At 42.4% G+C, this 16,907-nt stretch overlaps 2 protein-coding genes across 2 annotated transcripts; both read right to left on the bottom strand.

Moving 5' to 3' along the window:
• Positions 1 to 1,068: 1,068 nt before the first annotated feature.
• LOC137782034 (3-keto-steroid reductase/17-beta-hydroxysteroid dehydrogenase 7-like) lies at positions 1,069 to 4,503 on the bottom strand. Its single transcript, XM_068571107.1, has 9 exons — positions 4,361 to 4,503; positions 3,569 to 3,772; positions 3,362 to 3,454; positions 3,111 to 3,225; positions 2,646 to 2,840; positions 2,214 to 2,318; positions 2,059 to 2,115; positions 1,875 to 1,973; positions 1,069 to 1,669 (listed from the first exon to the last, which is right to left on the bottom strand). Exons 1-9 carry the CDS (start codon positions 4,393 to 4,395, stop codon positions 1,589 to 1,591), a joined length of 984 nt encoding a protein of 327 aa, XP_068427208.1. The 5' UTR covers positions 4,396 to 4,503; the 3' UTR covers positions 1,069 to 1,588.
• Positions 4,504 to 6,047: 1,544 nt separating this feature from the next.
• Positions 6,048 to 14,276, bottom strand: ddr2b (discoidin domain receptor tyrosine kinase 2b). Its single transcript, XM_068569067.1, has 16 exons — positions 14,184 to 14,276; positions 12,959 to 13,061; positions 12,387 to 12,624; positions 11,509 to 11,656; positions 11,302 to 11,404; positions 10,888 to 11,071; positions 10,188 to 10,428; positions 9,978 to 10,043; positions 9,364 to 9,500; positions 8,384 to 8,594; positions 8,075 to 8,298; positions 7,690 to 7,817; positions 7,388 to 7,606; positions 6,883 to 7,117; positions 6,351 to 6,500; positions 6,048 to 6,182 (listed from the first exon to the last, which is right to left on the bottom strand). The coding sequence occupies exons 1-16, from the start codon at positions 14,266 to 14,268 to the stop codon at positions 6,048 to 6,050; spliced, it is 2,607 nt and encodes an 868-aa protein (XP_068425168.1). The 5' UTR covers positions 14,269 to 14,276.
• Between the last annotated feature and the right edge of the window lie 2,631 nt (positions 14,277 to 16,907).

The raw sequence follows: 16,907 nt of genomic DNA, 5'->3' as shown, positions 1-16,907 counted from the left end.
GTCAGTTAATAAAAAGCATCAAATTCTGTGGCCAGGGCCGGCTGGGGCATGCAGAGTAACAGCTGGTGGTAACATGTCTGACAAGTCTGCGCTCTGCACATGCACTGAAAACACTTTAACACACCAATACATTCAGGCACCTTTTCATGTAACTTTTTTTTTAATGTAAGATTTTAAACACAATAATGAGGGCCAAGGCCACGCATGGATGTTTATGACCATCGCTCATTTTCTCCTCAGCTCTTTACAGAACAACGCTGCACTCAAGGTCAAATGCTGAGGCGCAATGAAACAATTTAAAAATAAATGCTGAAAGTGGCACACTTCCGTGATAAAGGTTAGGTCATTTAGTTTTATTGTTCATTTTCTCTACTTTACCATTTCCGTTATGTCTCTAATAATGCAATAATATATATTTGAATTTGAAATTTAAAAAAAAAAAGAAAGACAGGAGGCAAAGATATCTTGTAAATGAATGTGACAGCTGTGCATGTCAGGAACAGCGCTAAAGGAACTTGTTCATCCAGCAAGGTCTTTTCCCACAGCAGTTCAATTTAAAATGTCAGTCAGAGGGTATTAAGTTGTTTAGGGGTGTCACACTATGCCATTTCAAATGTCTGATTTATTCTGACACCTTGTTGGCTCAGCAGTAAGCATCCCTTTCTCTTCATTTAACTGCATCATAATTTATGCTTTGTGGTAAAGGAAACCACTGATGACAGCAGACGGCTGTGCTGGTGGTCGGTTGACGGCCTCAGTTGACCCCACCAGACACGAACCGCTAATTCAAGTTTGACACCCGTTGTAGAGGAAACACGATACAGATATCGGGTGAAGAGGCAGCAGGCGGAGGTTTCACATGACAGCCAGAAAGAAACTGGTTAGACTCCTGCTGGTTATTGATCTACTGACAGTGGGACGTCGAGGCATGCTAGATTGGTGAATGACCAATCTTTGTAGAGATACAACATATATTTCTGATATTTATATATACAAATATATAAAAAGGCTTATAGTGTTGCAGGAATGATAAAGCTCTGAGGCGAACAGGTTTATGATATTTGCATGTTTTATTCAGCAAGATAATCTTCACAAATAAACACCACTTTCATGATTTTTGAAGCGTAAATTAAAGCACCTGAAGTTAAAAGCTAACGTTCTCATCAGCGAGAGTTTGCTCAACGAGCTAGTGAAGGCATGACGATGTTTTCTCGTCTAATTTAGCCACTTACTAGCAACCACCCTTTTAAGACGTTAAAGCTTCAAAATTCACGAGAGGGATATTTAGTGATGTATTTTATATCATAGAAAAATATGTTAAAATCTCTCCAGCTTGTGTCCACGCACCTTATTTAGGACATTGAACTGGAAACCCATTTTAAAAAGCCATTGACTTTGAGTCGAGGGAAATACAATAGATAGAAAGGAAAAGAAACATAATTCCATGGCACCACTTGTAGGACTGAAAATAATATCAGGTTTGTTGTTCTTCATCATGAAGTGCAAATGATCCATTTCCAAAAAGCAAAACTGTCTCTTGTATACGTCTCACTTTTACTCTCTCACTAAAGTACTGTCCATGTGCGTCTCACTCTTTCTTTCTGACTTCTTTCTCAAGTTCAATGAGTTTTGAGTAGAGGACCTCAGACATTTCTTCATCGATGTCCATCTGAAACAAGAATACAAATTTTGAATTTATTGCATGTCAAGTAAATCACACTATCCAGTTGAAAACCGAAAAGGTTTTCTGCTCGGTATTCCATTAAAAGCGCCTCAACTGATCCTAATTACACTCATAAATATTTGAATCTGAGGTTCACAAAGAAGACTTGAGTGGTATAATGTCTGTGGAGCAGCGGCCTCTGGTTACTCACCTGTCGAGGCTGAGTGTAGTTGGTTCCCAGCCCAGAAGTTAAACTGTGATACTTTGCTCTTGGATCCAGAGACTCAGGGTTTTGTACAAATAACCAGTGCTGTAAAAAAGCCAGAGCAGGACTTTGTGTTTACTCATGTGTCTATTCATTGAGGAGATGCTAACAAAACAGGTGGACAACTTACCAGCGCCTCTGCTCCGTTGTATGGCGTCAGCGTGAATGTGTTGGTGAAGATCCTAATCTGTTCAGGACAGAAAGAAATGCATCGCAATCACATGAGACGGTTCATACTCAACTGCAACACTCACCAGAGATGAGTAGAATAAAAACCTCACTCACCAACCACATGACGGGCATAATGAGGGTCCAGAAGAAGGAGGGGAGAATACCATAGGTCAGATTAGTCATCACCAGCCCTGGGCATATAACGGAGGAGAACAGCCCCTGTCACAAAGAGAAAAAACATGTATTTTACATAACACATGCATGTTTAAGTTCCTCCGAATTTACTGTTACTTTCTGATTAAAAAACATGTCATATATAAGTGGTGTGAGTTGATTTTTTTTTGGAGGGGAGGATTGTTTAGGCCTGCAATGAACAAGAAAACAAGGAGCTAAAAAATGTATTGCAGCCATATCTGTGTTCCTGTGTCTCACTGCTAAATGTCACAAGGTCGTGGATGAGCAAAGTCTTTAATTCTGGGATGTGGATGGATGTCAACAAGTAGTCACTCCAGGACCAATAATCTGCAGATTGTGCGACTGACAAACCTGGCTGTTCTTGTGTCTGTTGAGTGCCAGACTGAGCATGTCTGATGCATACTTGGAGGAGCTGTAGGGCTCCGTCCCGTTTCTGTGCTGCATGTCCTCGATGTTGAAGGCAGAGCGGCGGGCGTTACTCGAGGAGGTCCACACGATCTTGGACGTGTGACCTGCCAGACACAGCAACGGCTCCAGCTCCCTGATCTAGAGCACAGAGACAAGGACATTAGGGGACATGACTTTTTTATCAATTCAATTTGTCATGTCATTGATTTCACGCCAAAAACAGACAACTAAGTCTTCTATCACATATGCTAGACCACACGATTTATTTCAGTGAATAAATTTCAAACAGTGAGAGCTGCTTTTATCCAGCAAGTACTGCAATACCATACTGTATGCGTATAATACGCCAAATTGAAGACTGTGTCATCATCGTTTAGATTTCATGTGTGCAGTCAGTGTGCGCTGTACCAGGAGAAAATGACCGAAGAGGTTCGTGGCAAAAACCTCCTGCAGACCGTCTGAGTTGAGCCGGTCCTGTTGGGTCAGAAGACCCTCGGCTGTTGCAAACATGTTGATGACGTTCCTGCAGCGAGGGGGTACGTTATTGCACAACAACATGGATAATAGATAGCTTGCACTAGTATATAGCCATCATGCTTTAAACATCTGTGAATTAAAAATACATGAATAAAAGTAAAGCAAGTCAGAAACTGGCTTACCTGGAGAACAGACCCTTGAGCAAAGCTTTAAAATCTACTTGTGGATTTGGCATAATTCCCGCATTTAGATACAGAAAATCAATTCTGTTGTATCTGTGGAAAAACACAAATATGCATCAAAGATCAATCACAATTCTATAATCCTAATTCATGTAAGGACAGGTATGACAACCGCCGCATGCCGTCACTATATCTTGGTATCAGTACCTGGCTGTGACCTCCTGAGCAGCAGAGAGCACTGACTGCACGGAGCCCACGTCGAGGTGCAGTAAGTCTACATGTGCGTTGGAGTGAGAGGCCAGGAGAGCGGATCGGGCGGCCTCGGCCCGCTGCATGTTCCTGCAGGCCAGACACAGCCGCAGCTGGCTGTCCGCAGTCAGCAGCCTTTCACACAGGGCAAGACCAATGCCGCTGTAAAGGGACAGACAGGCATAGGCATTAAAGTAAACATAGAGTGTTTAAGGAGTAACAATTGGAGAATAAATAATGAAGGCAGATAATAAACATGTGGTGTCCAATTATATGTGATTTTAATTTGCTGAGATACATTTACTCTATTATTATCCATGCACACACATTTGATCTAATTATTCTAGACAAGTTGAGATGACTGAACTTGTCAACATTGTAAATGTTGTATAGTTGTGTATAGTCTATACAAGTTTTTTTCTTCTTGTTCTTCACTTTTATTACATTTTATATCAAATGTTTTTGACTTTTATAGTATGCATTTATTCTTATAAATATGAGGCAAATACAAGAACATCATAGATAAAGGACACCATAACTAGTTCGCTTTATTACAGCTTGATATTATTACAGTTATTCTCTCATCAGGAGGGATTCTCTCCCTCCGTAACGCGTCAATGTTTCTGTCTAGTTAACGCATATTAACTTGTTAACTTCAGTGTTTATTAGCTCGCGAGAGGCGTCACTTTGTATGAAACGTGACAAACCGAGTGTCCATTCGTCATTATAACGCAGTTTAAAGTAACCCACCTGTTCGCGCCGGTTACAAGAACAACTTTCTCCATGTCTGACCGCAGCTAGCAGCGTCTGGAGGCGAAGACGGAACCAGAACAAAGTCTGAAACCAGTGCTGAATATAACCCTGGAGCCCATCGTCCGATTCCGCTGTAAAACATCAGCCTATGCGCACGAGCAGATACGTGGTGTGATTGGATGTCAACAAACAATTGGCCAATCAGCTCCTACTACGGAAAGCGAAGAGGCACAAAACCGGGTGAGGGGGAGCGCAACGACTGAAAGCGCTGCTTCGGTCCCGAGTAAACACTGTGAATGCTATGTTCATACTACGGCTGACTAAAGCATCAAAACGGTCACGTGTGGCCAACTATGTGCTTGTCGTCGTTAATGTGTTGCTCAAGCGCTGGCAGAGTAGTGGCACATAGTGGGAACAGTGTATTTAGATGGAGCAGGACATTGTTAACACGTGATTGGTTGAAGCCTCACCGCGTCAATGGAGCGCAGAGGAAAGTAGCGACCCATGAATACTCTTTAGTATGCCGGGAAAAGAGTATGTTCCGATGCAAAATATGTAAAATGCTGTATGTCAAAAATACCAGGATGTGTCACTGCACCCGGTCCTATTTGGCAGTTTGCACGACAGCCTTTCTGTTCTGGCTATTCTGACCTACAATCCTACGATCAGCAATATATGAACAAGGGGGGTTAACCCCTCACCCCGTTGTTGTTTTTTGTTGTTTTTACATATGTTGCAGACCTTTTGTTAACATAATGGTACAGAGAATATGAGCAAGAGGGTCAAAGTTCAACATGCAGTGTTATGATAAAGTAGTGTGTTCTAATGTATTATTATGATCATATTTTTGTGCGATACTGTTACTATACTTTGTGCCTTGTTTGTTTATTGTAATTCAGTGTGTTAGGAGGAGTAATTGTCTGTTTTATGTGTATATCACAATACATATATCTGTAATCTCTTGAATCTTGAATCTAATGCATATTTCATGCAACAGTATACACTTTAATTTGTTCATATTCGTCACTTTTCCATTGAACTTGTAGCCTGTTGCTTTCTCTCTCGTATTGTGAAGTATTTTCAAACTACTTAATTGCAATACTTGAGTAAATGTACTTAGTTACTTTCCACTACTGGTAATAATTTTAGTCTATGAATAAAACACTCAGCAGTGAACCATAATTTTCTTTATTTACAGGGACGCTTGGTTTTTTCTTTGCTACTATTCAACAATATACAGTTAATACATTTCTGCAAAATGTTCATTATAATCAAAAATATAAACCAAATAAAAATCACACAACTGTATTGACATCCTATAATTAATGTGCAATAGAATTAAGTGTATAAATGTAAAAGAAATACAAATATTCACAATTGTGTATCAAAACCTATTCCCATATAACTCTATAAATAAACAAAGCACAGAAGATAAGAAGAAATTTATAAATACACAGAAGTGTGAATAGTGCTAATTTGTACATCTACAATATAAGGCTCTGTTCAAGTGTATACCTTCTCCTCATATCTCGTTATTTACAGCACAATTGTGGCAAACCAGCTTCAAACAAATGGAAAAAGTTAGATTTTTTTTCTCCGTCTCCAAAATTTATTCCAATTAGATCCAGATTGAAGGGCGCAAATGTGACGGTTTATGTCAGAGTGAAATCATCCGTTCCATTTACTACGCCAGACTCTCCATCAGCTGAGTGTTTATCTCCTGAAAGCTCGGCCTCTGCTTGGCGTTCCTCCTCCAGCAGCTCAGCATGAGATCATTGTAGACTCTGTCAGGACAACAGAGCGGCTTTGGCAGGTACACCTGGGAGCACGAGACAAAATATTAACATTAAAGTTCAAAAGGGCTGTGAGTAGTATACTCGGGCATGACACTATGAGACAAATACATGTAGGGCAAATTATGGGATACTTTGTTTCACACGCAAAAAAACATAACTGGGATTGGCAGCCCAATCTGTGTGACGCTCACCTGCTTGCTCTGGTCCCTGAAGAACTCGCCTGTGTTTTCAATGACCTGCTCGTCGGAGAGCTGGGAGTACGGCTGCTTCTTACACAGAGTCAGAATCTCCCACAGAGTCACACCGAAGGCCCACACGTCACTAGCCATGGTGAACTTCCCCTGAGAAAACAGACAAATACAACCTTGTGAAGACTTACTGTGTCTTCTGGTTGACCACAGCTGCAATATTATTAGCAAACTGTAAATAAAGTCTATTATCAGACAAGCATTGGGATCGGGTCGGATCCAACTCCCAATTTCTAACCAGAGTTCCAGCTCTTACTCTGGGAGAAGATTCAGGGTCCCGTAGAGCATGGGGAAGCATTATAAACATTATTATTCCTATTTAGATCCCAAATACTAACAGGTAATATAGGATGTTGGCCATGGGGTTGTGCGACATGTCACCTAGGAGGTGTATATGTGCAAACTGTTATATGGAAACTGTGTTGTAATATGTTTTTATCTACTGTGTAACTGTTCAGCTCCACTCAGCGCTCACCAGTAGGATGCTCTCCCAGGACATCCAGCGAATGGGCAGGACGGCTCGGCCCTGGATCCTGTAGTAGTCCCCTCTGTACAGGTTCCGACTCATGCCGAAGTCGGCGATCTTTATGGTGTAGTTCTTACCCACCAGGCAGTTGCGGGTCGCCAGATCACGGTGGACAAAGTTTAGAGAGGACAAGTACTTCATACCAGAGGAAATCTGCACAGCCATGCCAATTAGTTTACTGTAGCTGAAGAGCAGAAGAGACCGAAAAGAAAGAGAAAACAAGTCAGAAGTACAATCTAGACCTTTTCATTGCCATTCTTTGGTTCAAGTTTCCTTCCTGTCAGCTACTGCATTAACAAACACAGCAACAGGAAATACAAAAGGGCCCACACAGTTTGTTTAGGTTGTCAAGTTTAAAAAGGTCGATAGTGTATTTATATACAGTATAGGGCTGTCTAGTTGGCTCTAGTAATACAAGATAATAAAGACAATTTAATTCAAGATATGAGCCTACCTGACCATACTCTCCCCCTCTTTCTCCTCCTGGTCCATCCTGTCTTCATCAGCGGCCTCTTTCAGTCTGAGATGGCAGAGGAACTGGTTCAGGTCTCCATTTTCCATATACTCAGTGATCATGCACAGCGGGTCTGTGTCCACGCACACGGCCAGCAGACGGACAATGTTGGGGTCCCTCAGGCGAGACATGATTCGGATCTCCTTCAGGAAGTCATTCCTTCAGCACAGCAGGGACAAACTATTGTAATTTACTGCTTGATTGACGGCTGACTTTCGTACTGCGCAGCTAACTGCTTTTACCTTGCGTTCTTGTTGGCATCTTCCCGCAGTGTTTTCACAGCAACCAGCAGCGGCGAGTCTCTCTTTCCCTCTGTGGACAAATCCTCATCCAAAAAGTCCTGCATGCCCTCTGCCTCACACAAGTGCACCTGTTTAAAAAAAGCACTTTGTTAGTCCACCATACACTTGGCACCACAAACCAACTGTTTAACTAAGTGTGGCCTATTCATCAGCATGCCCTGTATAGACGTTGCATTTCACACTAATGCTTTTACCACACAGCCATAACTATCTTGAAATGAAAGCAATAAAGAAGATCATTGTGGTAGAGCAGCTCGATGAATCCAATATACTTAAGGTACCAAATCGATGCCAACAAACATTAGAGCTACAAAAGAGAATATACTTCTCCAAACTGGCCCTCTCCCAGCTTCTCCTTAAAGGTGAGCTTGTCTCTGGGGAACTCTCTCATGGATGAATCGGTGCCAGCAAAGAGATTCATGTTGACAGCTGTGATGGAGTAGGTGCTGCTGTCTGAAGACTCCTGGAGGCTGATAATGTCTGCCTCCGCGTAGTGGGGGGCGCCGTCTGAAACACTGGTTGCGAGGGCTCGACAGGAGGTGCTCGGCCCTGATGTGGTACACAAACAATTACACGCACCGCTATATAAGTGGAAATAATAATATTTGTGGAATTGTGCTTTTTCCCATCCTACCGAGGTGTTCGATGGACTGAGCAAACTCGGGTAGTTTCCGAATGAGGCGGGAAGGCTCCTGGTAGTCGGAGCAGAGGGGGAAGATTCTCTCATAAGTGGAGTTGGAGGTGGAGCCGCTCTGGCTGGACAGCGAGGAGTGGTTGGAGGAGAGGGCCTGGGTCTGGACCGCAAGACGAGCTGTGAGTTCATCATCCAGCAGGCGACGAGATGCCTGTGGAAGTAAGTCAGGCCAGAGTGCAGGTGTGTTATTTGTCGTGTAGGTCACATAATCTGCAAGTTAATTTCACTCTTACATGGCTGTTATGGGCCGTCAGTTGTGCATGTCAGATGTATCAAGCAGAAAGATGAAATGCTTGGATGTAGGCATTGAAAGTCACTGAGGAAAAGGAAGAGGGTGTTCGCATGCTGAAATGTGAAACAAATATTTTATTCATGCAACGTTTCGACCTAAAAGGTCTTCATCAGGGAAACTCTCTGATGAACATGAAGCAGGCTATTTATATGCAGACAAAAATATATAAGCTGCCTGAGATGGAGCAGGATATGAGAGGAGCCCGGCTTGATCAGATTCTATTGATATGGGATTGAGTTTAGGTTTGAGCCCTTTGCACTACCTGCAGCAGAACTCTGGGCTCTTTACTGGCCACAGTTGGTCAAAGAGTACATTTATGGTTGCAGTGCTTTGATGCACATTGTGTTGATAGTGCCAGATATTTGAGTAATTCATTTCATATATTGTCTGTTTCGATAAAGCCAGCATCCGATGTGCAAGCCTCACCTGCTCTCCCACCTCGCCATGTGTACAATACAACACGATAGAAGTGGACGGGCGTCTCATTGTATACCTGACCGTAGTATTCATCACATTACCAATAATCGCCCTCATACAGCCTTAAACCTTGAATATTCAACAACCTTGTTTGATCTCGTACAAATGGATTAAATAAATACAATAAATATAAAAAATACTCTCTCCTCACCTTTTCAAGCATCTTCTGCCAGACCTGCCTCCACAGGATGATGACTATTATAGTCAATAGGATGGCAATGATAGCCACCAAGCAGCCAATCAGGATCCTGGTATTGCTGTCGTCCATTTTATGAGTAGGATCCTCTCCTAACAAAAGCAGATGAGAGTTGAGACTTGATTAAATCCCTCACAGCTCAAATTGATATGATGATACATCCAATAACAATCATATATTCATTAAGTAATAAAGTCAGAAATATCATTTATTTCAATAATCAGTAATTTCTGATGCTATCAGCAGGGGGCACTGTGTAACCACAAAACATTTTAGTTAAACAGTCGTTAAAACCAAGCAATTACCTTCATTAATAAAGCACTATACACTATAGTACGCTGTATGACACCATTCCAAGCTTAATGAAGGAAGATCTCGTGAATATAAATAGCTTTTAAATTATATTTGTGGTTGACTGGAGGTTTTGTTTGCCACCACATTGCTTCCCTGCAGCCGAATATTAAACCAGCTTGCACCCTCTCTCACCAGCATTTTCCTCCACTGCATAATAAGCAAGTTCAATAAAATTACAACCACAAAAAACAATGAGATAGGGCTTAGTTATTGACCTGGCAGTGTGTTTGTGGGGTGTCCATGTTTGCGAGGACTCAGAGAAGTGTTGTACACGGCTGAGCCTGTGTGAGAAAGAAAATCACAAAGCTAATGCATATAAGTTCAAGCAGGAGAGAGCTGTAGTGCAGTACACATGTCAACATTTACATGTAATGGTGGACAAAACGGGAAACATGTTCAAAACAAAGTTCCACTCCGGATCCCACCTGACTGGAAGGCAACTTCACTGAACAACAGCCAAACGTCACTGAAGTGGAAACGGCATTTGATGGCGCTGGCTGTGCGGTCGCCGAGGGACACGGTGATGAAACGGGCGCCTTGGCTCAGGCGGTCGACAGCGGGCCTGAAGGTCACGGGGTCGGCCTCCCAGTCTGATCCTGACCGGAAGTAACAGGTGGCCTGTCTGAACATCCTCACCCCGCGGCTAAACATGTTATTACAGTGAACCTGGAGAGGTGGGATGTGTATAAAAAAAAAACAAGCATGATCAAAAGTACTGAAAACTGTGCCCTGCAAATACTTATCTTGTTAATATCTACAGAGGGTATGCATTTTGTTCTCTACCTATGACAGCGATGACTAAATGGGAGCAAAAGTTTTCCAAACAGTCAGAATGGAGGGGGAAGATGATGCAGGAGCAGGTGTAGAGATGACTAATCTCTGCTGAAAAAAAACCTTATCTCTGATCTCCGGCCACAGCACGTACCCATGACTAATTATACAGAGGATGTGATTTTTAAAGTGTGAGGGCTACTTTGCATGATTTTATGCCTCCATTAAAATGTGCAGCAGCTATATGTCAGATGGGTGCTTGCCTGGCAAGGCGCGTCAGTTTAGTATCGGCTCAGCAAAATTCCACTTTTGAACTATTCAGCTGATGAATGGAGTTCTGCGCCGGCTTCTTACCTTCATGGAAGTAAAGTTTCGGACGTGGTCAAACTCAAAGGTCATCTCCACGTAACCTTTGGGGAGGGTCTTGTTGTTCCAGCCCACGTAGTCGTACCCGGGCCACATGCCGTATATGTGGCTGTGGAGGAAGTCGTCCAGACCCCAGGTGCCGTCTGTCAGCTGGCCGAGGCCCTTTGTCAGTCTAACACAGAGATGAATGGACAAAGTAAAGATAGAAAACACAAATATTTAAAATTCTATTCACTGAGCATTGCAGAGATGTGTTAATCCATAACTGCTATGTCAGCTAAAAAAAAGAAATCCCATCTTCAATCAGTTTTGACCAAATTACTGCGCCACTCTCACAGGGAAAGCCAAAAGAAATTACAATATAAGAACAATAAGCCCTAATTGTGGCAGTAAAATACAGACCTTTCAGCTGACGCGCCGTCATACACAGAGTCATTAAAGTAGACGTCCAGGCCTCTGTAGATCATCTGATGCCCGTCTGGAATGCTGTAAGATATCAGGCCATCTGCAGGGAGGAGGTCAAATGTCAGAGGTTGTGATTGATTTACTCACTGCGTGCTGATAGGATGTAATGACAATGAAGTCTTAATAAAACTGGTAATGACTAACCCAACCATTCACATCCGTAGAGCTCCACCCTCATACACACGATCATGGAGTGGTCGGTCACAGGCATGAAGCGGACAAAGCGAGCGATGATGGGAGGCTCCAGATCCTTCAGCACCACATCATACGCGTTCCTGTTCCCCTCAATGACCTGGCAGAGGAGTGTGTATGACACACACAAAAAAAGACAAAATGCAACGTGTCAGCGTATGTGTTATTTTCAAATCTTTTGCTAAATCTGGACAAATCTGTAAATCAATTAGTATCCTTTATCTCATGCTGCTGCTAGTTCTGCTGTGTCTTAATTTCCCATAAACTCTACCACTGTCTGCTGCAAAGAAGATGTTATCTCCCTGTCCTCTCCCAACGCTGTTGGAGGAAGCATTCAGATCAGATCCTTTAATCTAGTGAAACAAGTGATATAAGGACCTACGTTTTAATAGCGAAATGTGTTATTTTTTTTTATAAACAGCCTATTATTACGTTATATTTCAGAAATTTACAATGTTAATATTAAAGCTAACGTTTAGCTTTTTGTTGTTTTTGTATCGTAAGTAGAAATGTACTGTCGTAACTGATCCATCTATTTTAAATATTGTTGGGTAATTTACAACCTCGGACACAATTTGAGGAGTCCACCATATGTCTTATTCGTCAAATTTAAAGTAAAGCTGGTCAATAAATGCGGTCGCTTCGGGTTTGAAATCTGTCACATGTATAAAGTGATATAAAGTCAACCCAGCCTCTCAGGCCTCCCTGTTTCTGCTCTCTACACCTTCATCTGATGCCAGTAAGATGTCCATGTGTTGACCTAAATGTAATTCGACATGTGCGTCTGGAATGAGCAACAATGACAATGGGTCATCTCGAGACACGCTCACCTGCCTTCCCTTCCTATCGTGCCAGCCCACCCAGGTGCTGCCGTCGCGGCTGTACTTGATCCTGTACCGCTGGGCAAATTCGTTACCCATACCGTCCGCGTGGCGACCTTGGGTGCCCACCAGCGTGATGAAGTGCAGCGAGCGCAGGTCCACCTGGAGATACTCTTTAAAGCCGTCGGGCTCTGACATGATGTCGGGACACCAGGCCCCGTCTCCGTCGCCGTTGTCCAAGTCGAGTCTGAAGAGGTGGAAGGAAGAAGACGAAGAGGAGCGAGGCAATTCAGAGGCGGAGAGAGATGAAAAGGGGGAAATAAATGTTGCATGCTATGAATACAGGAAGCTGGCAATTTAAAGTGAGTTATTATATTCGCGATGCATAATTCATATTTGCATGAGAACATATTTAACTACTCAACATTGCTGCTGTTAAAACAGCACTATGATATATTGCGTGTCTTGGAAAAGAACACCCATTGCATGTTGTCTAACTAATGACTAATGGTTATAAATATGTTACCCAAAGCAAATTCAATCAAGTTAAGATATCAGGAATCAATCATCAAGTGACGTGCCTGCCAAATCTTGCAGCAGTTGACTCCGACCACTGGCTGGAGGCAGAGATGTCCGCGTCCTGAATCTGCCCACCGGTCATACCAAGAGGATATCGACACAGCTCTACGAACAGAAGAAGCCTCGGTGACACACGCTGTGATGATGTTTGTGAGTGTGAGACCTGCATTCTTTCACGTGCCATATGAGTATTTATCATTTCTGTTTGCAGGACGTGAGGGATTGAGGGTGAAGTGGTCAGGTCTTGTGCCCCCCCCCCACCTCACACACACACACACACACACACAGTCCCTTCCTGCTGCCCTGCAAGGCCTCTAAAGCCAAACAGAGGCATCAGTGTGTCGGTACCAGTCTAAGCAAAATGAGTTGGGAGTGGTCCTCTGAGCAGCCCGCTCTTCATTTTTCATCCTTTTTCATAATCTATCCCAGCCACGTGAGAGACATTTTCGGGTTTTAAAGCCCTGGCATCTGGCTCCATCTCTTATGTAATAAAGATAAGTTTGGCTGCAACAGATGACACGTTATAGTGTTAATGCGATGCAGTGACCAAATTGTACATCTGCTCACTGCATCTACCAGATTGTCACTGTTTACTTTCAACATCTCTACCTGGCAATTAAGGCACGTCTGTGTTGTATTCACCTTCCCACACCGAATGCCCGACATGCACTTTGAGAGAGCAGCAGAACAAATAAGCCTTTTACTGTGAAAATATTCCAAATGGGAAACTCAAATGAGCGCATGTGCGAGTGGGAGGGTGTGTGTGTAGGTGTGTGTGCGTGTTACCTACACCTATGCCTACAATTTTATTTTCCATGAATGCCCCCTGCTTGTGAAAGGTCTGCCTGTTCTGAGGATATTTGCTGTCTGACCATTAGGTAAATCATACACACTTACACACTCTCTCTCTCACACACACACGCACGCACACACACACGCACGCACGTACACACACACATTAGATTCTTGCATTCTGAGCCCACCCACCTAAAATTGCATCCCTTCTCCATCTCATCAACATGCGTTTACCTCACAAATACGAGGAGGTTATTTTGAACTTACACATTGACTGGCTCATACTTTAATCACCTACACTTACATCAAATTAAACTCATATCATGAATTGCCCGACAACAGGCCCCACCCAAAGTGTCCTGGAGCAAGATATTTAGCCCCTACCTGCTCTGAGAAAGAGCGACGTGGATGTAAAACATAAACATCTCCTACCTGGGTTGACTTGAGAGCGTACAGTCACAGCCAGGAGGCTGATAAAGATGTGGTGTGGAATCAGTTTGACCTTCATGACCCTCATCTCTTCTCACGGAGATGCACGCCTAAAAGGTTGTAAATCAGTGGATGAGATTAGTAGTAATACACTTGAGGCCATGACCGTCAAGATAATTCAATTATCTGTTTTCATACAGTATATCATGTCAACAAATTCTCAACAGCAAAAAGGATTCAGAGGTTTTATTTGCCACACGCAAGCAATATGTTGACTGAAATGCAGCTGTGCTAGAATACTAGTAGGCTTTAAATAATGAGAATTACATTATTAGACTAAAAAGGTTAAACATTTTTTAAATATGTGTAATGTAAACGAATGAAGTCAGGACAGTAGGATGCTGTAAATAGTTCTCGAGAGTTAAACTGACATTTAGAGCAGTGACAAATGCACACACAGTCCTCAGCCCAGAGTCCTGCACTCTCCCACCACAGTGCTGCATTATATTTACCTTGTAAAAGCCCTGTGAAGGTCTCAGTGACTTATGCCTCCAGCACACTGTCGTCTACAAGAACTTAGCCCACTCTTTTAGAAGTCAGAAGTGAAAACCAATGTCTGTAAGGAATTTTTCAGTGCATTTCTGGAGAGCTGACATGATGATCGCTGACTAACTTTCCAGTGGAATAACTTTTTCCCCGTGTATTTTTGAGGCACAGATTCAAATAATACGAATGAAAGGCAAATAAAGCACAACTATTCAGCCTGATACGTCAACTTAATGTTTACAGATAGACATTTTGTCTTATACTACAGCTCATTTTAAACCCGTGGAATGTTTTTTCCTGTGTATGATGTCACTTTCTTTAGACAGAGCTGAATTGACACAAACGTCAACGTGCAACGTGGACACTGTGGACAATAGATATGAAAAAAATATGGATTTGACTTACTTTGTCAAGTTCTTCTCTTGTTTTTATCAAACCATCTGTCTGTGGGAATATTCCACATCTACTGTGACTTTATGCACGCAGCGCTGTTAGTTGCTGACCTCTTATTCCTCGGAAGGAGGAATGGAAACGAGAGAGAGAGAGAGAGAGAGGGGGAGAGAGCGAGAGAGAGGGAGGAAACGGAGGCTGGTGTGACAGTCTCTCTGGCTGGAGGAAAGAAACAGAGAAAATAACACCCTTTGGGATTTTGAGTTGAAGCCAAAATCCCAGACTTCCACCTGATCCACAAATGGTTTCAATTACGGCCCACAGAGCAACAGTCTGTGGCAGCTCCCACATGCTACTGACAAAAACAGACTGGAGTTCAGTTTTTTCCTGCAGAGGAGAACTTACTAATTACTGAAGGAGATATCATGTAAAAAAAAAATAATCACTGGATACAAACAAAATGAGTCACAGCTGGAATTTAAAATGGACAAAGCAGCTGAAGCAGAAAGAAGGAAAAGCTTGTTTTGATTATCATAAATCAATATGTGAATGAGCATGGTTTGGTAGGGAAAAGCACATAATATGCATTGCAAACACTTCCAGTTCTCATGTAAAACGAACAATACAAAACCTTTTACAGAAACTTAGAGATTGTGTTCATGTTTTCAATACTTTATGTAACCACAACTGCCATATGTTTTAACAGTATTCCGCATGTTATGTGTTAAACAAAGAGGTATACATTTAATAAGAGAAATATAAAAAAGAGGAGTAGAGACCAGCACTACTACTGTGCTTTCAAAGCAACACATTCCTTTCATAATACACTTATTTATTTATTCCCTTTGAAGTATTTTCATTATATCTGCTGCTCTCTGACTGCAAAATGCTAATCAGTGAAAGCACAGCATGTGTAATGATACTACAACATCTTATAAAATAGATCATACCCATGTTTCCAGTCTTTGTGCTAAGCTAAGCTAACCTGCTGCTGGATGAAGCTTCATATTAGTGCAATAATGTGCAGATTGTGTTAACTTCTTTCAGTCTTGGTGTTTGTGTTTCCCTGTTTTCAGTCTTTAAATGAACAAAATTGCTGGCTCCAGCTACACACTGACAATATATATATATATATGATTATATGCAGCTCTGCATCTGTGATGTTTTTTAAATTATTTTGACTTGTAGAATACAAGAGGGGGTGAGCATAATGACACTATGTAAATGTTTTATGATTATAATCAAGTAAGCAAAAGTAGAGGCCGCGTCCTGGAGGCCGCCCACTATCTGTGTCAGCAGCCCTGCAGGGTGTTGTGGCTGGATGTGGGTGGGTAATGGCTGCTACTCTTTATATTTTCCAGCTTATCTGCAGTGTTACATCAAGCCGCTGTGGTCTGCACACACAGTGAGCCTAATGAGAGATGTGCCTATTTACCAACAGCTGTTGTATCTCTAACAATAATAGAGCGAGGGCCCTCATTCCCACAAAAGACTATCTGCATGCCCGCATCTACACTTCCCAGGAATCAATATTAATGAGGAAAAACACTTTGAAAAGGTCAGCCCAGATCCTGTTGCTGCTTATCATCCGACGTATTCCTGGTTATAGCTCTGAAAGATGTATTTCAGCATTTAGTAACTCACACAATTGTTAGCGTGCATAATTACTGGAAGCCTGGTGTCGCCTCCAGGGGAATTCAGTTCGACAACTTCTCTCGGTCCGGTAATTTACTTCCTCGATCACAGGTAAAGTAACAAGCGCTGCAGTTGCAAAAGCAGGGAGTCAACGTG

This window comes from Clinocottus analis, unplaced genomic scaffold (assembly GCF_023055335.1).
Source record: "Clinocottus analis isolate CAN_PGR_092001 unplaced genomic scaffold, fCliAna1.0.p SCAF_11, whole genome shotgun sequence".
NCBI classification, from domain to species: Eukaryota; Metazoa; Chordata; class Actinopteri; order Perciformes; family Cottidae; genus Clinocottus; species Clinocottus analis.
Note: the sequence above shows the minus strand (reverse complement) of the source record. Positions and strands in the feature narration are given on the sequence as shown.

What these genes read in the sequence shown, in the direction of transcription:
- ddr2b (XM_068569067.1), bottom strand. Translation starts at nt 14,268, where the DNA reads ATGAGGGTCATGAAGGTCAAACTGATTCCACACCACATCTTTATCAGC. An exon ending in CTACGGATGTGAATGGTTGG is followed by an intron (nt 11,405 to 11,508) that starts GTTAGTCATTAC and finishes TCCTCCCTGCAG; the next exon opens with ATGGCCTGATATCTTACAGC. An exon ending in GGCAGAAGATGCTTGAAAAG is followed by an intron (nt 8,595 to 9,363) that starts GTGAGGAGAGAG and finishes TTACTTCCACAG; the next exon opens with GCATCTCGTCGCCTGCTGGA.
- LOC137782034 (XM_068571107.1), bottom strand. Translation starts at nt 4,395, where the DNA reads ATGGAGAAAGTTGTTCTTGTAACCGGCGCGAACAG. An exon ending in CTCAAGGGTCTGTTCTCCAG is followed by an intron (nt 3,226 to 3,361) that starts GTAAGCCAGTTT and finishes CCCTCGCTGCAG; the next exon opens with GAACGTCATCAACATGTTTG. An exon ending in TTATGCCCGTCATGTGGTTG is followed by an intron (nt 2,116 to 2,213) that starts GTGAGTGAGGTT and finishes TGTCCTGAACAG; the next exon opens with ATTAGGATCTTCACCAACAC.